General features: G+C 38.4%; 1 protein-coding gene and 1 long non-coding RNA gene across 3 annotated transcripts in view; both read left to right on the plus strand.

Moving 5' to 3' along the window:
* The window catches only part of LOC145516758 (uncharacterized), a 28,697-nt gene extending 15,079 nt beyond the window's left edge, over positions 1-13,618 (plus strand). Inside the window, exon 3 of the long non-coding RNA XR_014061742.1 lies at positions 12,400-13,618. This is a non-coding gene — a long non-coding RNA (uncharacterized LOC145516758). The remainder of the gene's footprint in view (positions 1-12,399) is intronic.
* CWC27 (CWC27 spliceosome associated cyclophilin) overlaps positions 1-21,590 on the plus strand; it is a 256,601-nt gene extending 235,011 nt beyond the window's left edge. For both annotated transcript variants that reach the window (XM_081518289.1, XM_081518290.1), the window contains one exon: positions 21,151-21,590. In XM_081518289.1, coding sequence (XP_081374415.1) covers positions 21,151-21,313 — 163 coding nt within the window. In that variant the 3' untranslated portion in view covers positions 21,314-21,590. The remainder of the gene's footprint in view (positions 1-21,150) is intronic.
* Positions 21,591-22,175: the final 585 nt, after the last annotated feature.

Here is a 22,175-nt window from a genome sequence, read left to right on the forward strand (position 1 = left end):
TCTTAGCCAAGTTCTAAGGCAGTAATAAAATGAAGGGAGAAGGAATATGATTATAGACCAGGTTCCCTATTTAGTGTTCATTTTATACAAGACTATAAATAATGCTGCTGAAGACCAACATGGTTCTCATTTTTTTTTTAATTTTTTTTTAATTTATCTTTTTTTTTTTACTTTACAATATTGTATTTGTTTTGCCATACATTGACATGAATCTGCCATGGGTGTACATATAATCCCATTCTGAACCCCCTCCCACCTCCCTCCCCATCCCATCCCTCTGGGTCATTCCGGTGCACCAGCCCCGAGCACCCTGTCTCATGCCTCGAACCTGGACTGGTGATTCGTTTCACATATGATAATTTACATGCTTCAGTGCCATTCTCCCAAACCATCCCACCCTCACCTTCTCCCAGAGTCCAAAAGACTGTTCTATACATCTGTGTCTCTTTTGCTGTCTCGCATACAGGGTTATCTTTACCGATTTACTAAATTCCATATATATGCGTTAGTATACTGTATTGGTGTTTTTCTTTCTGGCTTACTTCACTCTGTATAATAAGCTCCAGTTTCATCCACCTCATTAGAACTGATTCAAATGTATTCTTTTTAATGGCTGAGTAATATTCCATTGTGTATATATACCACAGCTTCCTTATCCATTCGTCTGCTGATGGACATCTAGGTTGCTTCCATGTCCTGGCTATTGTAAACAGTGCTGCAATGAACATTGGGGTACACGTGTCTCTTTCAATTCTGGTTTCCTTGGTGTGTATGCCCAGCAGTGGGATTGCTGGGTCATATGGCAGTTCTATTTCCAGTTTTTTGAGGAATCTCCACACTGTTCTCCATAGTGGTTGTACTAGTTTACATTCCCACCAACAGTGTAATAGGGCTCCCTTTTCTCCACACCCTCTCCAGCATTTACTGCTTGTAGACTTTTGGATAGCAGCCATCTGACTGGCGTGAAATGGTACCTCACTGTGGTTTTGAGTTGCATTTCTCTGATAATGAGTGATGTTGAGCATCTTTTCATGTGTTTGTTAGCCATCTGTATGTCTTCTTTGGAGAAGTGTCTGTTTAGTTCTTTGGCCCATTTTTTGATTGGGTCGTTTATTTTTCTGGAATTGAGCTTCAGGAGGTGCTTGTATATTTTTGATATTAATTATTTGTCCGTTGCTTCATTCGCTATTATTTTCTCCCATTCTGAAGGCTGTCTTTTCACCTTGCTTATAATTACCTTCAACATGGTTCTTTATAAATAAGTCTTTGTCAGAGTTGCTAACCCTGGAAAGGTGATTATTCAAATTGTAATAAGCCTTCTGTCCAATCCCTGAAGTTACCTCTTTTTCTGCCATTTTCTTCTGGATGAAGACGACTTTTCTGTATTTACTCTGCTTTCATCTCTTTGCTCTGAAATAAGTTTCTATCACATTAGAGAAGTTTGCTTTTTTCACGGAATTGTCTTGACACAGGCAGATAGCCATGTACCGCAGCTGCTTACCAGGCCTTTTTGGTTGGAAACTCGATCTTCCCAATGTTTTATTAGTTCACAGACCATATATTAAATGTTATTGGCAATATGACACAAACAGATGGAGAGACATACTATATTCTTGGCTTGGAAGAATCAATATTGTGAAAATGGCTATACTACCCAAAGTAATCTACAAATTCAGTGCAATCTCTATCAAACTACCAATGACATTTTAGAACTAGAACAAAAACTTTTATAGTTTATCTGGAAACACAAAAGACCCCAGATAGCCAAAGCAATCTTGAGAAAAAAAAATGGAAGAATCAACCTTCCTGACTTCAGACTATACTACAAAGCTAAAGTCATCAAGACAGTGCAGTATGATAGTAGCACAAAAACAGAAATATAGACCAGTGGAACAAGATAGAAATCCCAGAGATAAACCCACACACCTATAGGTACCTTATCTTTGACAAAGGCAAGAATATACAACGGAGAAAAAGACAGCCTCTTCAATAAGTGGTGCTGGGAAAACTGGGCAGCTACATGCAAAAGAATGAAGCTAGAACACTTCCTAACACCATACACAAAAATAAACTCAAAATGAATTAAAGACTTTAATGTAAGGCCAGAAACTTAGAGGAAAATATAGGCAGTACACTCTTCAATGTACATCACAACAAGATCCTCTATGACCCATCTCCTAGAGTAATGGAAATAAAAACAAAAATAATCAAATAGGACCTAATTAAACTTAAAAGCTTTTGCACAGCAAAGGAAACAATAAACAAGATTAAAAGACAACCCTCATATTGGGAGAAAACAATTGCAAATGAAACAACTGACAAAGGTTTATTCTCCAAAATATACAAGCATCTCATTCAGCTCAATACCAGAAAAACAAACAACCCAATTAAAAAGTGGGCAGAAGACCTAAACAGATATTTCTCCAAAGAAGGCATACAGATGGCTAATAAAACACACGAAAAGATGCTCAACATCACTTATTATTAGAAAAATGCAAATCAAAACTACAGTGAGGTATCACCTCACACTGGTCAGAATGGCCATCATCAAAAAATCTATAAACAACAAATGCTGAAGAGGGTGTGGAGAAAAGGGAACCCTCTTGCACTGTTTGTGAGAATGCAAATTGATCCAGCCACTGTAGAGAACAGTATGGAGATTCCTTAAAAAGCTAGGGATAGAACTACCACATGATCCAGCAATCCCACTACTGGGCATATACCCTGAGGAAACCACAATTGAAAAAGATACATATACCCTAGTGTTCATTGCAGTACTATTTACAATAGTGCTCAGAAGCAACCTGGATATCCATTGACAGAGGAATGGATAAAGAAGTTGTGTTATATATACATAATGAAATATTACTCAGCCATAAAAAGGAATGCATTTGAGTCAGTTCTAATGAGGTGGATGAATGTAGATCCCACATAGTGAAGTAAGTCAGAAAGAGAAAGATATTGAAATGTTAACGCATATATATATATATATATGGAATGGCTCAGCAGGTAATGAATCTGCCTGCAGTGCAGGAGACATGACAGACATGGATTCAATCCCTGGGTCAGGAAGATCCCCTGGAGAAGGAAATGGCAACCCTCTCCAATATTCTTGCCTGGAAAATCCCATGGACAGAGGAGCCTGAGAGGCTGTAGTCCAAAGGGTCACAAAGAGTCAGACACAACTGAATATGCACACATTATGGAATCTAGCAAGATGGTACTGATGAACCTATCTGCAGGGCAGCATTGGACAGACACAAAGACAATAGAGAACAGACTTGTGGACACAAGGCAGGGCAGGAGAAGGTGAGAAGAGCTGAGAGAGTAGCATTGAAACATACACATCACCACATGTAACATTAGACAGCCAGTGGAAATTTGCTGTATAATGCTGGGGCTCAAGTCCAATGCTCTGTGACAACCTAGAGGTGTGGAATGGGGTGGGAGGTGGGAAGGAGGTTCAAGAGGAAGGGGACATATATGTATACCTATGGCTGTTTCATGTTGATGTATGGCAGAAGCTAACACAATATTGTAAAGCAATTACCCTATAATTAAATAATTTTTTTAAAGTTACTGCCTGAGCAGTTGGTTAAATCTCATGGCAAGTGTAAAAATACATATTACAGATTTATTCTGGTCTTAAATCTTTCCGCCTGTGTCCTGTTGAGTGTGAAGCACGTTAGACGAGAAAGCCAAGAAACTGCATTCCCGTGTTGCTGAATATATTTAAAAAGTTACATATTTTATATTTGCTTCAACAATATGCAGTATTTATTAAAGGCACTCTATAACATTGTGAAATTTCTCTATTTTAACTAAAGGAAACAAAATACATTTTTAAAGTCAGCTTTTCAAAATTCTAAAGGAGAAATACTTACATTCATTCAAAACTCAGAACAAAGGAGGTTTTCCCATGTGAACAATGAACAGCAAAAGAAAACTCACTGGCTTTCATCTTTGTTTTCTTTTTCAAAGGCCAGTGTCTGTTTTTCTCTTTGCTTGGTTTACCTAGTGTTCTGTTTTCCTATATTTTGCTTATTCCTATTTTTCTTCCTATGTCGGTTTGCCAAACTCTTGAGTTTTGGACATTTCTATCTGCATTCCTCTATGCTTCCTTTAGTCACTGTTTCTCTATTCCTCTTTGAGTTTTCTTACAATTTTTCCTCCTTGTTTTCTTGCTTTTTTAGTCTTTTCTGTTTCTCAGTCATCTGTCTTGTGCCATCCTGCTCTGCTGTTCATAAAGAATGCCAGTGACCTCATTTTCCAGGAATTCTTTTTAAACATACATACTTTGGTCTCTGGACTCATTTATGTTTTGTCTGTCTCTTCCTATGAATTACTATGATCTCTATATACTTTATATTGAAAAAAGAGACTTTAAAAACTGGTACTTTTTAACCCTTTAACTTCTTAATCCCTATAGAAGCTTTGAACATTTGTGCAAACGAGCCCTAAGTTATCTGTAACTAGTGATGGCGCCAAGTCCTAAAAATAAAAAATCCATAAGGTTTTAACTTTAATATTACATTTTGGAGTTAAAAATGCAGAAATGAAATCATCTAATTAGTATTATCCAATTAATGTTTTTTTTTTTTTTCAAGAGAAAGAAATTTATTTACTTTAGTTGGGGGCTAATTACTTTACAATATTGTAATAGTTTTTGCCATACATTGACATGAATCAGCCATGGGTTTACATGTGTTCCCCTTCCTGGACCCCCCCACCCACCTCCCTCCCCATCCCATCCCTCTGGGTCATCCCATTGCCCCGGCCCTGAGCCCTTGTCTCATGCATCGAACATGGAATGGTGTTCTGTTTCACATATGATAATATACATGTTTCAATGCTATTCTCCCAGAACGTCCCACCCCCATCTTCTCCCTCAGAGTCCATAAAATTGTTCTATGCATCTGTGTCTCTTATTCTGTCTCGCATATAGGGTTATCGTTACCATCTTTCAAATTCCATATATATGCATTAGTATACTGTATTGTTGTTTTTCTTTCTGGCTTACTTCACTCTGTATAATGGGCTCCAGTTTCATCCATCTCAGTAGAACCGATTCAAATGTATTTTTTTAATGGCTGAGTAATATTCCATTGTGTATATGTACCACAGCTTCCTTATCCATTCGTCTGCTGATGGACATCTAGGTTGCTTCCATGTCCTGGCTATTGTAAACAGTGCTGCGATGAACATTGGGGTACACGCGTCTCTTTCAATTCTGGTTTCCTCGGTGTATATGCCCAGCAGTGGGATTGCTGGGTCATATGGCAGTTCTATTCCCAGTTTTTTAAGGAATCTCCACACTGTTCTCCATAGTGGCTGTACTAGTTTGCATTCCCACCAACAGTGTAAGAGGGTTCCCTTTTCTCCACACCCTCTCCAGCATTTATTGCTTGTAGACTTTTGGATAGCAGCCATTCTGACTGGTGTGAAATGATACCTCATTGTGGTTTTGATTTGCATTTCTCTAATAATGAGTGATGTTGAGCATCTTTTCATGTGTTTGTTAGCCATCTGTATGTCTTCTTTGGAGAAATGTCTGTTTAGTTCTTTGGCCCATTTTTTGATTGGGTCGTTTATTTTTCTGGAATTCAGCTGCAGGAGTTGCTTGTATATTTTTGAGATTAATTGTTTGTCTGTTGCTTCGTTTGCTATTATTTTCTCCCATTCTGAAGGCTGTCTTTTCACCTTGCTTATAGTTTCCTCTGTTGTGCAAAAGCTTTTAATTTTAATTAGGTCCCATTTGTTTATTTTTGCTTTTATTTCCAATATTCTGGGAGGTGGGTCATGGAGGATCCTGCTGTGATTTATGTCGGAGAGTGTTTTGCCTATGTTTTCCTCTAGGAGTTTTATAGTTTCTGGTCTTACGTTTAGATCTTTAATCCATTTTGAGTTTATTTTTGTGTATGGTGTTAGGAAGTGTTCTAGTTTCATTCTTTTACAAGTGGTTGACCAGTTTTCCCAGCACCACTTGTTAAAGAGATTGTCTTTTCTCCATTGTATATTCTTGCCTCCTTTGTCGAAGATAAGGTGTCCATATGTGCGTGGGTTTATCTCTGGGCTTTCTATTTTGTTCCATTGATCTATATTTCTATCTTTGTGCCAGTACCATACTGTCTTGATGACTGTGGCTTTGTAGTAGAGCCTGAAGTCAGGCAGGTTGATTCCTCCAGTTCCATTCTTCTTCCTCAAGATTGCTTTGGCTATTCGAGGTTTCTTATATTTCCATATAAATTGTGAGATGATTTGTTCTAGTTCTGTGAAAAATACCATTGGTAGCTTGATAGGGATTGCATTGAATCTATAGATTGCTTTGGGTAGTATACTCATTTTCACTATATTAATTCTTCCAATCCATGAACACGGTATATTTCTCCATCTGTTTGTGTCCTCTTTGATTTCTTTCATCAGTGTTTTATAGTTTTCTATATATAAGTCTTTTGTTTCTTTAGGTAGATATATTCCTACGTATTTTATTCTTTTTGTTGCAATGGTGAATGGTATTGTTTCCTTAATTTCTCTTTCTGTTTTCTCATTATTGGAGTATAGGAATGCAAGGGATTTCTGTGTGTTAATTTTATATCCTGCAACTTTACTATATTCATTGATTAACTCTAGTAATTTTCTAGTAGAGTCTTTAGGGTTTTCTATGTAGAGGATCATGTCATCTGCAAACAGTGAGAGTTTTACTTCTTCTTTTCCTATCTGTATTCCTTTTATTTCTTTTTCAGCTCTGATTGCTGTGGCCAAAACTTCCAAAACTATGTTGAATAGTAGTGGTGAAAGTGGGCATCCTTGCCTTGTTCCTGACTTTAGGGGAAATGCTTTCAATTTTTCACCATTGAGGATAATGTTTGCTGTGGGTTTGTCATATATAGCTTTTATTATGTTGAGGTATGTTCCTTCTATTGCTGCTTTCTGGAGGGTTTTTATCATAAATGGATGCTGAATTTTGTCAAAGGCTTTTTCTGCATCTATTGAGATAACCATATGGTTTTTTTCTTTCAATTTGTTAATGTGGTGTATTACATTGATTGATTTGCGGATGTTAAAAAAACCTTGCATTCCTGGGATAAAGCCCACTTGGTCATGATGTATGATCTTTTTAATATGATGTTGGATTCTGTTTGCTAGAATTTTATTAAGGATTTTTGCATCTATGTTCATCAGTGATATTGGCCTGTAGTTTTCCTTTTTTGTGACATCTTTGTCTGGTTTTGGAATTAGGGTGATGGTGGCCTCATAGAATGAGTTTGGAAGTTTACCATCTTCTGCAATTTTCTGGAAGAGTTTGAGTAGGATAGGTGTTAGCTCTTCTCTAAATTTTTGGTAGAATTCCGCTGTGAAGCCGTCTGGTCCTGGGCTTTTGTTTGCTGGAAGATTTCTGATTACAGTTTCGATTTCCGTGCTTGTGATGGGTCTGTTAAGATCTTCTATTTCTTCCTGGTTCAGTTTTGGAAAGTTATACTTTTCTAAGAATTTGTCCCTTTCTTCCAAGTTGTCCATTTTATTGGCATATAGCTGTTGGTAGTAGTCTCTTATGATCCTTGTATTTCTGTGGAGTCTGTTGTGATCTCTCCATTTTCATTTCTAATTTTGTTGATCTGATTCTTCTCCCTTTGTTTCTTGATGAGTCTGGCTAATGGCTTGTCAATTTTGTTTATCTTCTCGAAAAACCAGCTTTTAGTTTTGTTGATTTTTTCTATGGTCTCTTTTGTTCCTTTTGCATTTATTTCTGCCCTAATTTTTAAGATTTCTTTCCTTCTACTGACCCTGGGGTTCTTCATTTCTTCCTTCTCTAGTTGCTTTAGGTGTAGAGTTAGTTGATTTATTTGATTTTTTTCTTGTTTCTTGAGGTACGCCTGTATTGCTATGAACCTTCCCCTTAGTATTGCTTTTACAGTGTCCCATAGGTTTTGGGTTGTTGTGTTTTCATTTTCATTCGTTTCTATGCATAATTTGATTTCTTTTTTGATTTCTTCTGTGATTTGTTGGTTATTCAGAAGCGTGTTATTTAGCCTCCATATGTTGGAATTTTTAATAGTTTTTTTCCTGTAATTGAGGTCTAATCTTACTGCATTGTGGTCAGAGAAGATGGCTCGGATGATTTCAATTTTTTTGAATTTACCAAGGCTAGATTTATGGCCCAGGATGTGATCTATCCTGGAGAAAGTTCCATGTGCACTTGAGAAAAAGGTAAAATTGATTGTTTTGGGGTGGAAAGTCCTGTAAATATCAATTAAATCTAATTTGTCTATTGTATCATTTAAAGTTTGTGTTTCCTTGTTAATTTTCTGTTTAGTTGATCTATCCATATGCGTGAGTGGAGTATTAAAGTCTCCCACTATTATTGTGTTATTGTTAATTTCCCCTTTCATACTTGTTAGTATTTGCCTTATATACTGTGGTGCTCCTATGTTGGGTGCATATATATTTATGATTGTTACGTCTTCTTCTTGAATTGATCCTTTGATCTTTATGTAGTGTCCTTCTTTGTCCCTTTTCACATCCTTTATTTTAAAGTCTATTTTATCTGAAATGAGTATTGCGACTCCTGCTTTCTTTTGGTCTCCGTTTGCATGAAATGTTTTTCCATCCCTTTACTTTCAGCCTGTGTGTGTCCCTAGTTTTGAGGTGGGTCTCTTGTAGACAGCATATATAGGGGTCTTGTTTTTGTATCCATTCAGCAAGCCTTTGTCTTTTGGTTGGGGCATTCAACCCATTTACATTTAAGGTAATTATTGATAAGTATGATCCCGTTGCCATTTACTTTGTTGTTTTGAGTTCGTGTTGAAACATCCTTTCTGTGTTTCCTGTTTAGAGAAGATCCTTTAGCATTTGTTGGAGAGCTGGTTTGGTGGTGCTGAATTCCCTCAGCTCTTGCTTGTCTGTAAAGCTTTTGAATTCTCCTTCATATCTGAATGAGATCCTTGCTGGGTACAGTAATCTGGGTTGTAGATTATTCTCTTTCATTACTTTAAGTATGTCCTGCCATTCCCTTCTAGCCTGAAGGGTTTCTATTGAAAGATCAGCTGTTATCCTTATGGGGATCCCCTTGTTTGTTATTTGTTGCTTTTCCCTTGCTGCTTTTAATATTTGTTCTTTGTGTTTGATCTTTGTTAATTTGATTAACATGTGTCTTGGTGTGTTTCGCCTTGGGTTTATCCTGTTTGGAACTCTCTGGGTTTCTTGGACTTCTGTGACTATTTCTTTCCTCATTTTAGGGAAATTTTCAACTATTATCTCCTCGAGTATTTTTTCATGGCCTTTCCTTTTATCTTCTTCTTCTGGGACTCCTATGATTCGAATGTTGGGGCGTTTCATATTGTCCCAGAGGTCCCTGAGGTTTTCCTCATTTCTTTTGATTCTTTTTTCTTTTTTCCTCTCTGCTTCGTTTATTTCCATCATTCTATCTTCTACCTCACTTATCCTATCTTCTGCCTCCGTTATTCTACTGTTGGTTCCCTCCAGAGTGTCTTTTATCTCCTTTATTTCATTATTCATTCTATATTGACTCCTTTTTATTTCTTCTAAGTCCTTGATAAACATTTCTTGCATCTTATCAATCCTTGTCTCCAGGCTATTTATCTGTAACTCCATTTTGCTTTCAAGATTTTGGATCATTTTTATTATCATTATTCTAAATTCTTTTTCAGATAGATTCCCTATCTCCTCCTCTTTTGTTTGGTTTGGTGGGCATTTCTCATTTTCCTTTACTTGCTGAGTATTTCTCTGCCTTTTCATCTTGTTTAGATTGCTGTGTTAGGCGTGGCCCTTCTGTATTCTGGTAGTATGAAGTTCGTCTTTATTGTGGAGGTTCCTCACTGTGGGTGGGGTTGGACAGGTGGCTTCTCAAGGCTTCCTGGTTGGGGGAGCTTGTGTCCGTGTTCTGGTGGGTGGAGCTGGATTTCTGCTCTGGGCAGACGGCTTCCCTCAGGTCTCGGGTGGAGCTCTGGGACCACAGCAGCAACGGGCCATCCCAGGCCCTGGGCTCAGCAGCGCCCTCACTCTCAGGCCGGCGGCTCTGCCTGTTTTTAAATGTATTCTAGAAAGCATGTTGATCGTATTTACCCTTGATATGATGTAATGATAATTGCACTTTACATCTTGCTGTTGGCCAACAAAGGTCTGTTTGGTCAAAGCTTTGGTTTTTCCAGTAGTCATGTAGGGATGTGAGAGTTGGACTATAAAGAAAGTTGAGAGCCAAAGAATTGATGCTTTTGAACTGTGGTGTTGGAGAAGACTCCTTAGAGTCCCTTGGACTGCAAGGAGCTCCAACCAGTCCACCCTAAAGGAGATCAGTCTTGAATATTCATTGGAAGGACTGATGTTGAAGCTGAAACGCCAATATTTTGGCCACCTGATGGGAAGAAATGACTCACTGGAAAAGACCCTGATGCTGGGAAGTATTAGGGGCAGGAGGAGAAGGGGACAACAGAGGATGAGATGACTGGGTGGCATCGCTGACTTGATGGACATGAGTTTGAGCAAGCTCTGGGAGTTGGTGATGGACAGGGAAGCCTGGTGTGCTGCAGTCCATGGGGTCGCAAAGTCACAAAGTCGTGTCAGATTTCTTCACTGTAAGTTAATCTTTGTTTTTCTTTTTCCTGCTTTCCATGTTGAATTCTTTGGAAGCAGATTCACTATATGCAGTCCACACCAAGCAGTGAAGAGTTTACTTCCCTACTCTTTTTATTAAAATTCTTGTTTTCTAACTTGTTATTTCAGACTGAGTGACTGAACTGAATGGACTGAGAAGTCATAAGAAAATGTCAATATTTAAACAAAAATGCCTGTTATATTTTTAAGTGCCAGAAATGAACTAAGACTCAAAGAAAAAAGATTTGTGATATCTGTGGTTGATAATTTCATTATTCCTTATATAACTAGTTTTAATTCATTTGATGCAAATCTACCAGCTTGCGATTTTTATACTACTTGTACTTTCTTAAAGTTGTAATAAGTACCAAGTCTTTGTTAGCATAGTTACCTAAATTCTCAACAAGTTATTTTAGTCTCCTATTTTTTTATAGAAGCAAAAGTACTTGTAAAAGTATTGGACATAATGAGACAAATTTCTAGGCATGAACTGGAAATCAGGCTTCAGGTTGGTAAATAATCTCAATAGCTTTTCTTCAATTGCTTATCTGTAAAATGAAATGGAGGAAAACAAGTTACTTGCAGATCTAGAAAATCCAAAGCTATCTACCAGCAGTCCTAAGCAATCAGTATTATCACCAGATATAAAAAATACACAAAAATCAATCATTTTTCTGAAATAACAAGTTAGAAAACAAAAATTTTCATAAAAAGAGTAGGGAAATATAACTCTTCACTCCTTAGTGTGGACTGCATACAGTGAGCTTGCTTCCAAAGAACTCAACATAGAAAGCAGGAAAAGAAAAAAGATTAACTTTACAGTGGAGAAATTTGACAAGTACTACCTCAGCAATATGGTCATGGTCAACATCAGCATTATAAATCATGTTGATAGTATGTACCCTTGATACGATGTAATGATAATTGCACTTTACATCTTGGTCTTTTTATCCCAGTAACTCAAAGCCCAGTCTTATCATGGGATGAATCAGACAAATTTCAGTGATGGGACTTCCTACAAAATATCCAACCAGTATCCCTGGAAACTGTCAAAATTTAAGAAACTTTAAATCATAAAGCAGCTTTTCTGACTACAATGATATTAGAAATCAACTATATAAGGAAATAACTGCAAAAAAAAATGCAAACATGTGGAAGCTAAGCAATATCCTATTAAACAACCAATGGATCATTGAAGAAATCAAAGAGGGAATCAAAAAATACCTGGAGACAAATGAAAACATGGTGATCCAAAACCTATGGGATGCAGCAAGAGCAGTTTTAAGAGTGAAGTTTATAGCAAAACAAGCTTACCTTAGGAACCAAAAAAAAGTCCCAAACAACCAGCCTAACCTTACACCTAAAGCAAGGAGAAAAAGAGCAAATGAAACCCAAAGTTAGTAGAAGGAAATAAATCATAAAGATCAGAGCAGAAATAAGTAGAAACTAAAAAAAAAAAGAAAGGATTAACAAAACTAAAAACCAGTTCTTTGAAAAGAACTGGTAAACCTTTAGCCAGACTCATCAAGAAAAAAAGGGAGAGGGATCATATGAACAAAACTAGAAATGAAAAAAAATTATAACCACCACCAAAGTAATACAAAGGACCATAAATGACTACTACAACCAACTATATGCCAATAAATAGACAATCTAGAAGAAATGGACAAATTCTTAGAAAGAAACAATCTCCAAAGATCAAACCAGGAAGAAATAGAAAATATGAACAGACCAATTGCAAGTACTGAATCTGTGGTTTTAAAACTCCCAATAAAAGTCCAGGACCAGATGGCTTCACAGGTGAATTCCATCAAACATTTAAAGAAGAGTTAGCACCTATCCTTCTGAAACTGTTACTTAATCTGGAAAGTGAAAGGCTTACAAACATTCAGTTTGAGCAATGTGGAGGTTTAAGGCACCCACCCTTCGCGCAGTTGCAAATCCACTTATAATTTATTGTTGGCCCTCCACATACCTGGTTCCTCTAAATAAGTGGTTCCACATCTGCACAACCAGCCAACCACAGATCAGATAATGCTAAAGTATCTGCAAAAAATCTGCATATAAGTGGACTGTGCATTTCAAACCTGTGTTGTTCAAGCGTCACCTGTAATTACTAAATAATTTGGAAGTACCTTTTAACCCTCAAGGAGAAAGGTGAATAAAGCCAGGTTTTTAGAGGTTACTGGCTATCCAGAAACATGTGTTTATTTAGCATTTATTGAGGGCATCCTTCTTGTCAAGCCTTGGTGACCATGCTAGTACAGAAGTCAATAAAATAGAGCTAGCCATCTTCAGCCTAGTGAGGGAGGGTGAACTAAAGATAGGTACGGGAGAGGACCTTAACCCTCCTGAAAAAGAGCAGGAGAGGAATTATGGACTGGTTCCCAGAGGGGATGATACCTCAGCTGAAGCAAGGAGAGAAGTATATCACCATACAGAGGTAGCAAGGAGGCAGGAGAGAGCAGGTTCTACAGAGGAATAGCAAGTAATTTGGGATGTCTGGATAAGATGTGAAGACGACATAGTAGCTTAGAGAGAGGAACAAAAGCTGGGTCATAGAGGCTACATAAGAAATTTGGGTTTCATTGTTCAGACAGTGGGAACAGGGCAGTTTTCATGGCTAAATCTGAATTTTTGAAAAATATATATATACACACATATATATACATATGTGTGTGTATATATATACACATACGTAACAGAAAAGACCTCCTGGATATCATCAGTCACAAGGCACTCCTTAGTAATTTGGATGGCTGAGAGGAGACTGCCAGACATCCACCCTACAGAGTTAGCCAGGCCTGCGGCACTGCAGACATCCACGCTCTCAGGGTCAGGCGGGGCCCTTGGCTCTGCTCCTCTTGGACCTCCAGCTGAATGGAGGTCCTCATTTTAGGAGGATTGTGGAGAAATTGGGACTAATTCCAGAGAACAGTGAGTAAAGGCAATAAAGGCATAAAAACTTACAGTGAAAATTAACTGCCCCCTTTAAAAAAAAAAAAAATGTTCACCTCACAGAGAAGTGCCTTTTCCCAAAGAGGCTTTCATATGGCTCAAGACATTTTGGGAACTTCTCTTCTAATTGCATTAAAGGCCAGCCTGGGAGCTACACATATTATCATTCTTGTCTCTTTATAGCTGCCTTTTCAAAACGTTGTATTCTGAAATAAGCACTACTAGATCTGATTTTTTTTTATCCTGTTCACTAGATTTAGCACTGAATTAACTTTTGATTTATTCCTCAAGTTAAATACATCTTCACAAGATGAACGTTTGTTACCTCTAAAGACATTCAATTAAGCATCTTGTCAACTACTTATCAGCTACAAGTTTCTTAACCACAAATCTCTCAGGTTGCCTGTTAAGTGGGGTGAATAACATATTTCCCGCCTACTCCATATAGTTATTGTGAAGATAATACCAGACACGTGAAAGCTCTTCATAGGCTGCTATGTAAGAGGATGCTCTTCTTCCTGTTGCCTCACACTCTGCAAACAGTTCTCAAATGTACATCTGTTGCGGAGCCAGTATGTTCATCTCCCCTAACAGGCTGCTTACCTCAGGAGAGCAGGGCCTGGGTCACGTTCGGCTTTATTTCCCTGGTGTCTGACATGAGGTCTCACACATAAAAAGGCTCCAGTGTTTGTTGAATGAATAATTCAGCGTAGCTCCTTGCCTTTTCCTCATACTGTATTTAAGAAATGGATGATACACTTGAGATTATTCAGTTAAAATAGGCTCAAAAGTCACTTAAGATTCTTTAACTATGTGAGTAGTTTGTCATTAGGAACCAGCTGTTCTTAATGTTCTCTGAAGGGACCAGAACAAATGGCTGATGAAATCAATCAATCTGAACAAGTAAAGGTTCTTAAACTTAATGCTGTGGTCTTAACATTGGCTGTATTTTTAAATCACCAGGAAAAAAATTTTTGGATTACTGAGGCTGGGGCCCCATCCTGCGATGATGAGGCCTGGCATTGATAGTTTTAAAAACTGCCCAAGTGATTGTAATGTGCAACCTATGTTTGTTGCAGAACTCTGGGATTAGACTTTGAGGAGCACTGTTTTAAAAGAAATCTTGTCTAGTTCTACATTAGGTACCATACCACAGGAAATGGGAAAGAACGTAAGACACGCTCCCACCACAGTCTGCAGGGAATAAAAACAACTAGCCATCACTGATCTGAGAGCAGTGGAAAAGCAGCAATCAATGTGAGCTGAGCTATGAGAGGTCACAAAAGGGTGGGCCTGTGCGGAGCCCCAGACTTTCTGCAGAACCTGTTAGACATTTAGAAGTTTATCATAGAAATAAAAAACAGTCCCTGCCCATGAAAGGAGGTTAAGTGTTAGTTTAGCAAACCAGCTAGGTACAGCCAGAGGGCCTGACCAGTACAGAGGGTCTAAAGGCTTTGATTCTCAGCACAGAGAACTTAGCTGTGAAAAAGACAAACTGTCTGAAATAACTGATGTTCAAACTTAAGTAAATGGGCAATTACAAAATGGTGAAAGTTGATGAAAGAAACAAAATAAAGTTGGTGAGATAGGAAGATCCCATTGTCAAAGGGTTTTAAGGGTCAGGCTGAAGTATTTCAGTGGAATCCAATAGCTGATAGTTTCTGGTCAAAGGATATACTATAAAGAAAATGTATAAGAAAGATTAGGGCTTCCCTGGTGGCTCAGCAGTAAAGAATCTACCTGCAATGCAGGAGACATGGGTTGGATCCCTAGATTGGGAAGATCCTCTGTAGAAGGAAATGGTTACTCACTCCAGTATTCTTGCCTGGGAAATCCCATGGACAGAGGAGCCTGGCAGGCTATAGTCCATGGAATCACAAAAAAGTTGGACATGACTTAGTGACTAAACAACAACATAAGAAAGATTATTTTAAATAAAATAAAAGAAAATAATAGCAAACAAAGCAACAAACAACCTCAAAAATATACAAGTAACTCCTGCAGCTCAATTCCAGAAAAATAAACGACCCAATCAAAAAGTGAGCCAAAGAACTAAACAGACATTTCTCCAAAGAAGACATACAGATGGCTAACAAATACATGAAAAGATGCTCAACATCACTCATTATCAGAGAAATGCAACTCAAAACCACAGTGAGGTACCATTTCACGCCAGTCAGAATGGCTGCTATCCACAAGTCTATAAGCAATAAATGCTGGAGAGGGTGTGGAGAAGACGGAACCCTCTTACACTGTTGGTCGGAATGCAAACTAGTACAGCCACTATGGAGAACAGTGTGGAGATTCCTTAAAAAACTGGAAATAGAACTGCCATATGACCCAGCAATCCCACTGCTGGGCATACACACTGAGGAAACCAGAACTGAAAGAGACACGTGTACCCCAATGTTCATCACAGCACTGTTTACAATAGCCAGGACATGGAAGCAACCTAGATGTCCATCAGCAGACGAATGGATAAGGAAGCTGTGGTACATATACACAATGGAATATTACTCAGCCATTAAAAAGAATACATTCGAATCAGTTCTAATGAGGTGGATGAAACTGGAGCCTATTATACAGAGTGAAGTAAGCCAGAAAGAAAAACACCAATACAGTATACTAACGCATATATATATGGAATTTAGTAAATCGGTAAAGATAACCCTGTATGTGAGACAGCAAAAGAGACACAGATGTATAGAACAGTCTTTTGGACTCTGGGAGAAGGTGAGGGTGGGATGGTTTGGGAGAATGGCACTGAAGCATGTAAATTATCATATGTGAAACGAATCGCCAGTCCAGGTTCGATGCATGAGACAGGGTGCTCGGGGCTGGTGCACCGGGATGACCCAGAGGGATGGGATGGGGAGGGAGGTGGGAGGGGGGTTCTGGATGGGGAACACATGTACACCCATGGCGGATTCATGTCAATGTATGGCAAAACTAATACTGTAAAGTAAAAAATAGATAAATAAATTTAAAAAGAAAAAGATTCTTTTAGAACCTTTGGAGGTTAGAAGAAGGAGAAATAGTATCGACACCTACAACAATCTCAGGGTTGGGTGGCAAGTTCCTATGTTAGGGAGACTTGGTAATGGGAAAGAGTGGTTTATAGAATTGGTGATGAAAAAGATAGCTGTTTACATTATATTAAACATAACTTAAATGCATTTCAGTCAGAAATGAGTTATGACTATTGGAATTCTGTATTGTAATACTACTTACTATATGCCTGAGAATAAGGACCTCTCTTGTTTTCCCAATGAATATGAACTGCTGTCACATCTCAATCTAGTTCACAATTATATAAGAGGTTTTAAAAACAGATGTCAGTTTGGTCAGGGTCCAGGTCCCTTTTGAAAAATCACTTGCTTACTTCTGTTTATAATTCCACACAGTCTCATACAAAAAAGAAAAATAAACTTACCTGTTTGTGGGCTGCACCCCACTGGCCTATGAGCCTTGTAGTTGCCCACCGGTGAGACCAAAGAAAGAACCTGGAAACTGTGACAGAGTCATCCGAGACCCATTGTTTAGGGAATCTTACAAGTCAGAGGCAGAAGGTCCTGGAGCGACACCCCACCCCACAGGCAGAAGGCAGGCAGGAGGCAGCAGCAGTCTTAGCTACCAAGGGGGAGAAGGAGGTTACCAGTTACAGGGTAAATTGATATCAGACTGGCTCACCAGTTACCAGGAGAACCAGCAGAGGAGCAAGTCTCTGCCAGCCCCTCAGGTTAACAGTCGCTAAGGGGGCAAGATGCTCCCCTTTGACAGCCTCGCTCGGTGGAGTGGTTCTGCTCTCAGCGCTAGACAGTCACTACCTGGGACAGGGGGGCGCACATGTAGTGGTTACTGTTGAGGCTCTACTGAGCGGGAAGACGGGTCATGTGGTAAAGCAGGGCCCAGCCTGACCATACACCTGTCAGACGCAGCCTCTGTGGAAATGGAAAACCTCCACATTTCTATAACCAAAGTCAATATTCTTACTCGAGAATCTGATCTTATGTAAAATTTTCAATTAATGAGAACTAAATATTTGTCTTTGCCTTCAGCTGAACAAGTTCTAAAATTTGCACATGTAAATGATGTGTGTAATTCCAAAAACTTCACTGTTCTTGTTGGCCCAATTCTATGACCAGCCACAGAGTGGATAGTATTGAGTTATTAGTACATACAGGGTTATAAACTATCAGACCTTATGTACTTGAATTAAGTCTGTATAATAAGTCTGCGTGTGTATTCTCATAGGAGACTGTAAAATGTGGGCATGCTTTCAATTCATGCAGTCTGTGATTTATGAAGGCACACAGGTCAGGAGTTTATTATGCTGAAAGTCATAATAACTGTTTTGTTTTGCTTTTTAAAATGAAGTGACCAAAGCATGTTGAAAGATAAATGGGTGAAGTATTTTGATTATGTTTTTATTTTGATTAAAAATTAAGTATTATTGCTGAGTAACCAGCCGTGCTAAGTAGTATGATATTAAAGCTGAAGTAGTTTGTAAGCTGATAGCCCCTTCTTTCCTTTGGGTTTAGGTTTGTTATTAATCAAAATGTTGGACTTGTTTAGTGCAGTGGAGTATGAAACAAACAGTTGAAAATGACAGCTACTTTAATTTACAGCTTTCTGCTTTTTTCAGATTTGTAGGAAAATCTGTTTCTTTTTGTGGACTTTTGTGCTATTACTCACATGTCTAGATTTTATTTCTTAACACCAAAGCCAACTAAATCCAGTAGTTGTAAGATTCTCTCATGACATAGAAAGGAGGGTGCCTTTTAATGGTTTTATTTGACAAATTCTGATAAAGTCATTTTTGAAACATGGACAGCCCCTACTAGAAGTGGATATTACCAAAAAAAAAAAAAAAAAACCATCTGTCTTTTGGGGCAGAGAAAGGACTAATTTTTAAAATAGAAGAATGTGTACATGGAAAGGTATTAAGTTAACTAGGATAGTGGGGTTTGTATTTTTATATTAATATAGGAGTATCGAATAAAATTGTTTTAAAGGGAATATGATTCCAGCTATTTTCTGGTTTGGGCTTAGCCTCAGCACAAGTCATTTGGAAAGCTGCTGCCCACTTACCAAAATACAGTGCTAGGGTCTGGGTTCCCCCCAACGTGTGTTGAGGACCTTTAACAGGCCAGTCTTGCCACACTTCTAAACTTGGTCCTCATCACTGGTGATACACTTGCAGTTTCTGAAGAGCACACTCTGTAGGGAATGCTGCATAGACTGTAAGGAGCATCAGAGAAAAAGAAAGACTACCTCTCAGCATCTCGGGGGAAAAAGCATATTAAGTAAGAAAGAGCTTGCTTTTAGGCACAGTCTCTGAGCAAAGCAGGTTGCAAACCTTATGCAGAGTTTTGGGGCTAGGGATTGTCTCAGGGTTGATAACAGCCTCTGAAGCACCACCATTAAGGAGAGACTGCTGGTGATTGATTGGCTGGCTTTCCGAAGCATGTTCACTGGTGTGTTTCTGCCACTGACTGGCCAACTTTCAAAAGCATGAGGCTGTCACTGATTTTTTGGCTTTCAGAGGTATATTTACTGAAATGAGTTACCACTGATCATTTTGGCCTACGCAGGCCATCGTTAATTGATTAAATCCTGTTTCATCGATTCAGTCTGGTTCTAATGGTCCCTTGCTACCATGGCTAGAGAGTAATTGCCTTTTGCTGGGAGTTGAGGATTGTTTTATTCTCAGATGCTAATACTTAAAGAGTGTAGAACATTGAAAGCATAAGAAAATCATACTCGGAGGATTCCATCTAATAAGCAATAATCCTATAATGCACTTTCTAAATAAGGCTGCTTCCAAGGTTAAAGCCATGAAAGTATAAAAAGTCAGCAGTTCTCATGTGTGATACTGTTACGAAATCTAATGCAAATAATATATTAATAATAAAGTACAGAAAGGCAAATGTGCTTTACTTCAGTTAGTAAATTAGACTCTAGGTCATCCATATCGGAGAAGGCAATGGCACCCCACTCCAGTACTCTTGCCTGGAAAATCCCATGGATGGAGGAGCCTGGTAGGCTGCAGTCCATGGGGTCGCTAAGAGTCGGACACGACTGAGCGACTTCACTTTCACTTTTCCCTTTCATGCACTGGAGAAGGAAATGGCAACCCACTCCAGTATTCTTGCCTGGAGAATCCCAGGGACGGCGGAGCCTGGTGGCTGCCGTCTATGGGGTCGCACAGAGTCGGACACGACTGAAGCGACTTAGCAGCAGCAGCAGCAGCAGGTCATCCATATAATAATATTACTTGTACTCATTGTGTTCTAATAAGCTTTTCTGGAAAAGAAGAGGGTGGGGATGGTGGTAATACATAGCTTGTCAACTCGTGACAGTCAACCCTACTGAATTCTTTACAATTGTAGTATCACTAATATTGTAACATTTCATTTCGCTCACAAAATCTTTTTAGAATTCTTTAAAAATCTAAGTATATTCATGGGAATTCTTAACACAAGTAAACTTCACCCAGCATTTGTGGTACTGCAGAAAGAAAGGGTGTGGGAATTTCTGCTAGTACCTATTGCCCAATCTCTGCTTATAGAGGGAAAAAGAAATTACTATAATATTTGGGTTTCATCTGAAAGTTACAGCTGACATGTGGGGAGTGTTAATCCTTTAGGCAATTTAGCCATATCTGCTATGATAAAGGAAAGTGCTGGGTACTCCTGTTTTAAAAATTGCTTAAATATCTAGTGAGAAAAAGAAGCCTTAGTAGTTTTACTTATATATCAAAAGACTGAACTTTTTTCTTTCCAAATTTATTCAGTTGCCCTAGAATCTGGTTTTGGGACTTCCCTATTTATTCCCAACACCTCCTAATGGGGGCAGAGCTAATCACTTACACATTTCTGTGCCGCTAAGCATAGCCAGCTTATGACCACTTAGGATTCAAGCACATGTTGATACCTTAAGACCAGTAAGCATTTGATAAAGTAGGGAAGCAGGGTGGTTAGATTTGTTGTAATCAACAGTAAGAGGAGGAAATTAATTCATGGATCTGTGCCCAAAGCTCAGTTTCTTTTTGTACAATTTTTTTTTAAAACTCAGCAACTCCCCAGAAAAGGGAGTCATAACACCATTTGAACAGGAATTTTCTGAACACATTCCCTACTTGACCCATTTAACTACTGCAAACAAAACAAATCAGATAGGATTGGTTTACTGTCAGGGTTTTGCTTTGCAACCTGGCTCAGTCTGGCTCACTGAGTGTGCTCTTTAAAGGAAGCTGACAGAATGTTCTCTGAGTTTAGTTGAAGGAAGACTTCTGGGTAGAACTCTTTTAACCTCCCATCAGAGAAGGAACCTCAAGTGAAGTCTGAAGCACAGAGACTCACTACTAGAAATACAAACCAACAAAACAAACTCCAGACATGTTTTTCAAATTTAAGTGTTTTCTGAGAAGTTGGTTTCCATGTGGTATAAGCACCAGTAAACAATAAACCCATCTTGGTGTTTTGTAGCCTTTTGGTCCATTATGCCAAGACAAGTGTAGTGTAGAACTTCTTTCAGTTCCTATGCCAAAATCAGTGAACCATCTCTCTCCCACTTTAGGATGTCGCATGTACTTCAGTTTGAAGATAAAAGCAGAAAAGTGAAAGATGCAAGCATGCAAGACTCAGACACATTTGAAATCTATGATCCTCGGAATCCAGTGAATAAAAGGAGAAGGGAAGAAAGCAAAAAGCTGATGAGAGAGAAAAAAGAAAGAAGATAAAATGAGAGTAATGATAACCAGAACTCGCTGGAAATGTGCCCACAATAAATGGCCTTATAACAGCCATTGTTCCCAACAGCATCACTTAAGGGTGTGAAAAGAAGTATTTTTGAACCTGTTGTCTGGTTTTGAAAAGCAGTTATCTTGTTATGTAAATTGTGGAATGATGTAAGCAAATGCTTTTGGTTACTGGTACATGTTTTTTTCTTTTTTCTAATTGACCTTTTGTATTGCTAAATCTGAAATAAAATCACTTTCCTTCCAGTTTACATATTAACTATTTGCAGACTGTGCAAGCCTGTTTGTATCTTTTTACCCTAAAATCTGTGAAGCCTTTGTTTTCAAGATTTTTTATAAGAAGTTTTACAGGAAGAATATTTAAGGGAAACCTCCTTGGCATTCTACTATCTTTGAAATATAATTCTTAAATTATGTAATATAAAGATTGATAGGTTTGTTTTGCATATAAATACCTAAAAATAGCCAAGTCAGTAAGACTTAATAGCCTTAAATCTTCAGAAACCCCTAAGTGAATGTTGACACCTGCATCTAGGTCAGTACGTAGGTTTAATGAATGCAGTCAAGACACGACCACACTAAGTAATATAAGCCAAGCTTACTGCATGCACACCATGGCCTGACACTATCTACCTGCCCTTCTCAGCACAGCAACAGCAGGAGCATGTACAGAGGTCCCATCCTGGCAACAGAACTCATTAAGAATTTAGCCTTTTATGACAATCAGTCATGCTGACTATTTACTATATATTCTCTATACTATTTAGTCAATGTCTTCTAGAATCTGAATGCCAAAATTATTATCACAGGTTAACTCTCGGTTACCTAATAAAACCTTACCAGC

This window comes from Giraffa tippelskirchi, chromosome 8, assembly GCF_054371585.1.
Source record: "Giraffa tippelskirchi isolate mGirTip1 chromosome 8, T2T-mGirTip1v1.2.pri, whole genome shotgun sequence".
Taxonomy (NCBI): Eukaryota; Metazoa; Chordata; class Mammalia; order Artiodactyla; family Giraffidae; genus Giraffa; species Giraffa tippelskirchi.